Below are 7,075 nucleotides of genomic sequence, written 5' to 3' on the forward strand. Positions count from 1 at the left end.
TATAATTAAATAATTTTTCTCCATGATCGACATAATTAAAAAATAAATCCTATATTTATATATACAGTACTTGAATTTCTTAATTAATGCATTTTAAATCAACGTTTTTAATCATGTTTAAAAATAATAATATAAAGCATACAATTAAGGCAGCATTGGTTGTGAATAGAGCAGTTACAACGTGTTGTGATAGTGTATGTACATAACAACATATCATGGAATGACTGTTGTTCCAGCATATAATACCGAGTATGAAACAACAACAAAATAATCTTTGAAAGTGGTGTATGTGAGGGCGTTTGTAACCGGAGTTGTCAGGCACCTTTTAACACTATCATAATCCTACCATTTCTATATACCTTGCCAACAACAACATCGGCAAGGGTTCGAGGCCGACTCGCTCCTAGTTCTGGTGGTGGAACAAGTCTTCTCGGATAGGTCCAGTGTACACAGTTATAACCTGTGTGTACTTTAAAGAAACCCAGTTCATTATTCGAAAAAGAGTAGGGGGTTACCCCGGTGAACTGGTTCACACAATAGCCCCTGTATCAGGGGGATTACCACCTATCTGATAGGACAGTGATTAATTCACTATTGGTAATCCTTGGCCACATTGCCTAAAGACATAAAATAAAAAAAAAAATAAAAATAAAAATAAAAAAAAAAATATCAAAACCTGATTTCCTTACTATTAGTAATAATTCTTAAACAATCATATACTATTTGACAAATAAATTATCTATCTATATTATATAAATATATATATAAATCACTTGCACTGATGAAGGGCTAATGTTGCCCGAAAGCTCTGCTAACCTTTCTGGCTGTTTACTTTATCGTTTTGATTTAGCTTTTCGCTTTTTTTTTTTTTGTATCTCCATTGAGATCCAGCCACTGATACCCACAGCATTGTCATTTTTTTCAGTTATTTGCCTTTGGATTTATATTATATAAATTATATTTATATCTATAGAATTAGTACCTTATATGGAATGATTATTTACTACTGCATGATTGGCTAAAACACTAACCTCTTATAATTATTGTCAAAGATATGAATCATACCTTAGACATTAGGCTCTTTGGTAAAATATACAAAACACGGCAACAACACTACAAACATTTAAAAATAACAATACTGTAAAATGTTTCATCAGTTCATGACCACTTAAATGATGCATTAAGAAGGTCATGATTAAGTAAAGTAGGTCATGATTAAGTAAAGTAGGTCATGATTATGTCGGTTATGATTATTTTTAAGTAATTCAAAATAAAACAAATAGGTGTACTATGGTATCAATGGGCCCAGTAAAAATCTGAAGAACATTTGTTGTTAGGTTAGGCTATATGCATTTTTTTAGAAGACACCTTCAAAACCAAACAAATTGTCCCCTTAGTAGTTGTTTTCCCCTGAATATTGGTGAGTGTTAAAATATTGGTTGGTGAGTGTTAAAATATGGGTTGGTGAGTGTTAAAATATGGGTTAGTGAGTGTTAAAATATAGTTTGCTCCTTATTCATTTCAAAGGAATAGGGGTGTCATTTCCCTTTGTTCATTTAACAGGAAAGTTTCCTCTGAATAGGGTGTCCAAAAGTATGTTTATACCAAAAGAAACTCAGATCAAGGTATATAGCAGTAATCACACACTATGTGTTTTCCTGAGTAGTTATAGTGAAGAATACAATACAAAAAACACAATAAATGTACTATGATGTGCATAGTCGGATTATATTCAAACATAGAAATAAAAAATAATTACAATGCAACGACGACTTGAGTTGGATTAAGTAAGGCACAATTTCTTCAGTATTTGATCAGTAACTCGCAAATAGAAGAATAATAGTTCTGGATTGAAGACGGCAAAAATAAAATTATTAGTTTAGTTACAGCACGTATAAAGCAAATATTTATATCAAAATGTATTAAATTGTACAAAATTTCATCCATGATATTTATCATTACGACAAGATGGTTTTTTCCAGTCATATATTATTCTAGGTGAAAATAACTGCTCTTCTGAAGAGCTCTATGTCAAAAAATACCGTATTTATTTCAAATAACCGCCCCGCTTTGAACAACCACCTCAAATAAGCGACATTATTTGGAATAAACTCCCCTCAAATAAACACTCAATATGGTGGCCTGAAAAAATAAGAAATGAGGATCTTCGGGTTAGGACTGGACAAGAGCCAGTGGAAAATGAGATTTGCAGAAGAAAATGGATTGGTCACCCACTAAGGAAACCAAAACACAACATAACTAGGCATGGCCTAACATGAAATCCCCAAGGAAAACGAAATAGAGGACGCCCAAGGAACACATGGAGGAGGGAACTGGATAAGGAGGTGAAGGATGCTGGCTACAACTGGACAGAGGTGGAAGGAATTGCCCAGAACCGTGTGAGTTGGAGACGTGTAGTTGATGGCCTATGCACTGCTAGCTGTAACAAGGCTTAAGTAAGTAAATACATACACACCCTGGGGGGTTTATTTATTTCCTCAAATAAATGCCAATTTTTTTTACAAGACATTTCTATTCAAATAATACGGTAATTCAAAATATAATACATACCAAATCAACTTCTGTCATCTTTAATTATTATGGGACCAATTAAAAACTTGAATAAGTTGGAGAATAGCTACAGTTATAAGGCATAGCGCAGAACTCCTGGGAAAAACACTGCCAGAGGTTGGATCAGCTGCAAGAAAATACAATCAGAATGTTCAATATTAAATGTCACAAAACAAAATCGTTTGAAAAAATGAGAAAAGGCGCTTCAAATAGTATCCCAAAGTGAACTAAATGAATGGGGACTAAAATTGACTTACTTGGGTACTTACTAGGAGTAAATGGAGTAATTGTTCCAATAATGTCAAATTCCTCCAGGTTTAATGGGCATTCAGATGGGTTCCTTCTCCTAAATTATAAATCAAATGATAATAATGATGAATACAGAGCATTTACTTAAGCTCTGTCTACACACTATCAAACTTTATGTGATGTGCCCATATATGGACATGACATCATATCACTACCATATTTAGGTATATCATCACACAAAAATAGTAGTGAAGTTTCACAATCCTGTTTGTAAGCATCAACACACATTTGCTAAGATTGCCTATTACAGTAATTAACTTAGTTATCAACAAATGACACAAAAATACTATTTAAAATATGAAACAATTAAACTGTGCAGTAAAAATACTAACAATGACGGATCAACAAATCTGTAGACTTTTCCTCCAGTGTTTGATGTCACTGCGTCGTCAGTTGCCAACATATAAATCTCTCCTACAAGACAGTGTATATACAAACAATTAGTTTCATAACCTAGATGTATTTATAAGTCAGCAAACAAACATAGTTTGGTAGTGCCATACAAAGGAATATTATATAAAAGAAAAATATATATATGATGTGCGCTATTTATTTATTTGTTGACCATATACACCTTTGTATCAGTGGCACTCACAATATGCAGTGCGGTCCAGCAAACAATGCAGAACATTATAGAAAAATAATAAGATGAATAACTAAACTATAACTAAGCCCAAAAAAATGAAAATTAACTAGAAACTACAGTATTTACAAGCAACAATACAATAAATTAATCATTAGGAGTACTTTAAAGAGGATTGTTTCTCCCATGCAGAACTTAAATATTTTTTACAACATTTATCAAATGAGTTAAATGATTTATTAGAAAAAGGAACAGACTCTCCTCCTAATATAAAACTTAATTTGTTTTCATCATTTGCATTTACAAATAATGTCCATAAATCACACACATACAATTTAAGAATACAAGTATTGACCTGATTCATCTTCCCCAAAGGAAAGAATATTCTTTGGATAAACGTTGAGCAAATTTGTAGTGCAGATGCTTGAATCTCCCATACAAATGCGAGTATTGTTCCATGTGTTATCAGTATTATTCTCTTCCAATTTAAACAATTTGCTGAAAAATATGAAACAAAATAATTTAGTAATAAGTTTGTATTTATCCGTTTCATTTTAGTCCCACTGTATGTAGGTCAGTCAGTCAATCAATGCAGGACTTTGGAAATCTGGAGTACCTGCCTTATCCACTTTATATTTATAGTAGACCTCATATATTGATTTGACTTATTTTGATTCCATACAAACACAGATAAGAACAGACAAATGGTTTGTTATGGTACCAGAGATAGATAGCTTCTACAGTAAATTATTAAAAGGCAATTTACATTTTGAGAGGTCCATGCATGTTTAGTGTATACAATGAAGGAAGCAATTTCTATATCAAATAAGATATTAATAGTGTAGATGTCCATGTATTTAATCAATCTCTTCTTACCCATTTGTATAATCTCCATATATGTAAAGACCATTCAGTTTTGGGAATAAACAGCCTCTGTAGATGTGGCCCCCAGTCACCGACTTGCCAACACTGTGTGGGTATGCATGGATGGGTAGAACTTCATTCACTGGAATACAAAAAATGTCCATGGTTAAATAATTATTCTTGAAATTCAAGCGCTATTATTACACATTGTTCTACCATCAAACTGAAATGACTAACAAAACCAACCTAGCCACTGTGGATCATTGCACATTTCCTCATTATAACATTCAAAGCCCTCTTTTGCACGCCAAGCATAATTTCCGCCGTTGACAATAATATCAATTTCTTCAAATCTTGATTGTCCCACATCTCCGCATATGATACGCCCTCTACCATAACCGGTTTCACGATCCCCTCTATCCATACCGCACCTCCAGATGTTGCGGACCCCATACGCATATATTTCTTGTCTTGACTCGTGAACAGTCTGATCAGCGTATGGATTTGTCGGAGGAATTGCATACAGTGTGCCTTCATCTTTATTATCAACATCAATTCGCAGAATTTTACCCAATAAAGTATTCCTGAAGAAAGAAAGGAAATAATTTATAAAGTGAATCACTCCCACTTGACTCAAATTTAATATCTCACTTATCAAAACTGATTTTACACAGTTACATTAACAAAATGGCCTCACTCATCTACAGACAGCAGGCTCTCTGTCTTTTGAAAATTGCAAATATGCTACAAATTGCACTCCTGCCTCAACACATTCAGGGGTGCTGTACATTGGAGGTATGCTGTTTGCATCTTGATGTTAACTGCAATTTAGATATGGTGTAAATGCCACACCTTACAGGCATATTACATACATGATCGCACTCACAATTCCAGACATGGTTTCAGCTATGTTGCATTAGTTATGTTAAATGTTAATGCATTATTTAACATACCTGTTTTGTGCATTTCCATTTTCTCCAAATGGGTCTCCACCTTTCCCACCATCACCAATGGAAATGTACAAGTAGCCATCCATGCCAAATAATAACTGACCTCCGTTGTGATTGGCCGCAGGTTCCACAATCTGCAGAAGAATCTTTTCCGACGTTGCATCTACTTTGTTATTGTTTTCTACCTCAGTTGAGAATTCGCTCAGACGCACTTTGAGAGTATTTTCATGAGACGTTGTGTAGTAGACAAAGAGTCGATTGTTGTTTTTGTAGTCTGGATGAAAAGCTAATCCAAGAAAACCTCTTTCATCGCCTCTCCTAGTTGATGTCAACACCGCAGATTGGAGATCAAGAAACGGTTCATCGATTCTAGATCCATTTCTCAAGTAAATGTAAACTAAGCCAAGTTGTTCCGCTATGTATAACCTGTGCGTGCTATCATTAGCATGAACAGCAAGAAGTGGATTGCGGAGTCCATTTGCAAATTCTTCAAGGCACAAGCATCCATCTCCTTCTCCGCCTAATGCTCTGTCAAGCTCTTTGTTTAATGATCCATCATCTAGTATATCTGGATAGCAGTAATCCATATCAGGTATTTCTACTGCATGGCAGAACTCGACACTTGTACCGTTCTGCGCAAGTCTTCGAAGTTCTGCATCTTCAGTTAACAATGGAATTATTTTTGAGCATGTATTATGTAATGATGTACAGTAGTTACCACATAGACCTGGAAAAGTGCGTGCCTCACCAGTGGTTTCAGCATCGTATAGGTGGGCTGCATACGGTGAACATTCTTGGCACAACACATCACGAATGTAATCAAAACAAGTATCTCCTTCATTCATGCCTCGAGTGATCTCTGTAAATTCATTTTGAAGTTCCTCATCACGTTTCTCAGTACAACATGAAATCTCATTATAGATTGAACAAAATGTTAAATCTTGTTCATTTTCAAATGGTGGGTAGAAGTCTAGACATTGTGGATGAGAATATACCTGCCATACCTTCAGTATTAATATTGAAATCATCAAAAACAACCTCATTTTATAACTGGTATTATTACTATTTATTAGCTCAGATCTGTTCTCTGAAAAATCAAGGAGTTAAATATATATAATATTATACATTACAGTACAACATTTAACATTTGGTTTCAGAGATAAATTATTAATATAATGGTTAGGCCTATGCCTAGCCGCTACTACTAGCCTAGGCCTACTACTACTACTAGCCTATCTAGGCCGAGTAGTAGTAGTAGTAGTAGTAGTAGTAGTAGTAGTAGGCTCGGCTAGCTAGGCCTCTAGAGGCTATTTGTTAGCAGTCAGTTATACTTAGGCCTCATACACGTCACATTAGGCTAGGGTAGCCTAATATATTATAAAAAATACGTATACCTTTGTACTCTTTTTAGTGGTTAAACCGGATCATCTGGGTCTCACACCAAAATGTAGGCATATGTGTATAATAATTGATAAAAGATTAGGCTATGCCTACACTATCTTTGTCAAGTGTTACTTTATCTTTTTAATAGGCCCCCGACTCTCTATCGCGCAACGCAATTCAAGATAATCCTGTGAGCTACTACTAGATAAGACACTTTGGGTTAAAATTAAAGGGCGCCTCGCACGTCGAGTAAGTTATTATTATTTTTTAAATTAATTTTAGGTTCATAAATCATAAAACCATTCATTCATTAGAGAATGGTGATCCAGGGGCCGACGGATTAAAAAATTAAAATGACACTTTGCATGCTGTCTTTGAAAGTGAACATTCAACTTCAATGTTATTTGCCTACCCT

At 34.5% G+C, this 7,075-nt stretch overlaps 1 protein-coding gene across 2 annotated transcripts; it reads right to left on the minus strand.

Annotated features, from left to right (window-relative positions):
- Window positions 1-10: 10 nt before the first annotated feature.
- LOC140060229 (HHIP-like protein 1) lies at window positions 11-6,831 on the minus strand. Of its 2 annotated transcripts, none has more exons than XM_072106353.1 (9): window positions 6,672-6,831; window positions 5,281-6,364; window positions 4,574-4,911; window positions 4,340-4,469; window positions 3,819-3,961; window positions 3,213-3,294; window positions 2,841-2,917; window positions 2,572-2,698; window positions 11-1,845 (listed from the first exon to the last, which is right to left on the minus strand). In XM_072106353.1, exons 2-8 carry the CDS (start codon window positions 6,318-6,320, stop codon window positions 2,592-2,594), a joined length of 1,917 nt encoding a protein of 638 aa, XP_071962454.1. In that variant the 5' UTR covers window positions 6,321-6,364; window positions 6,672-6,831; the 3' UTR covers window positions 11-1,845; window positions 2,572-2,591. The 2 variants fall into 2 exon arrangements, with proteins under 2 accessions (XP_071962454.1, XP_071962453.1); XM_072106352.1 differs by having other exon boundaries at window positions 2,829-2,917.
- Window positions 6,832-7,075: the final 244 nt, after the last annotated feature.

Source organism: Antedon mediterranea, chromosome 10 (assembly GCF_964355755.1).
Source record: "Antedon mediterranea chromosome 10, ecAntMedi1.1, whole genome shotgun sequence".
NCBI classification, from domain to species: Eukaryota; Metazoa; Echinodermata; class Crinoidea; order Comatulida; family Antedonidae; genus Antedon; species Antedon mediterranea.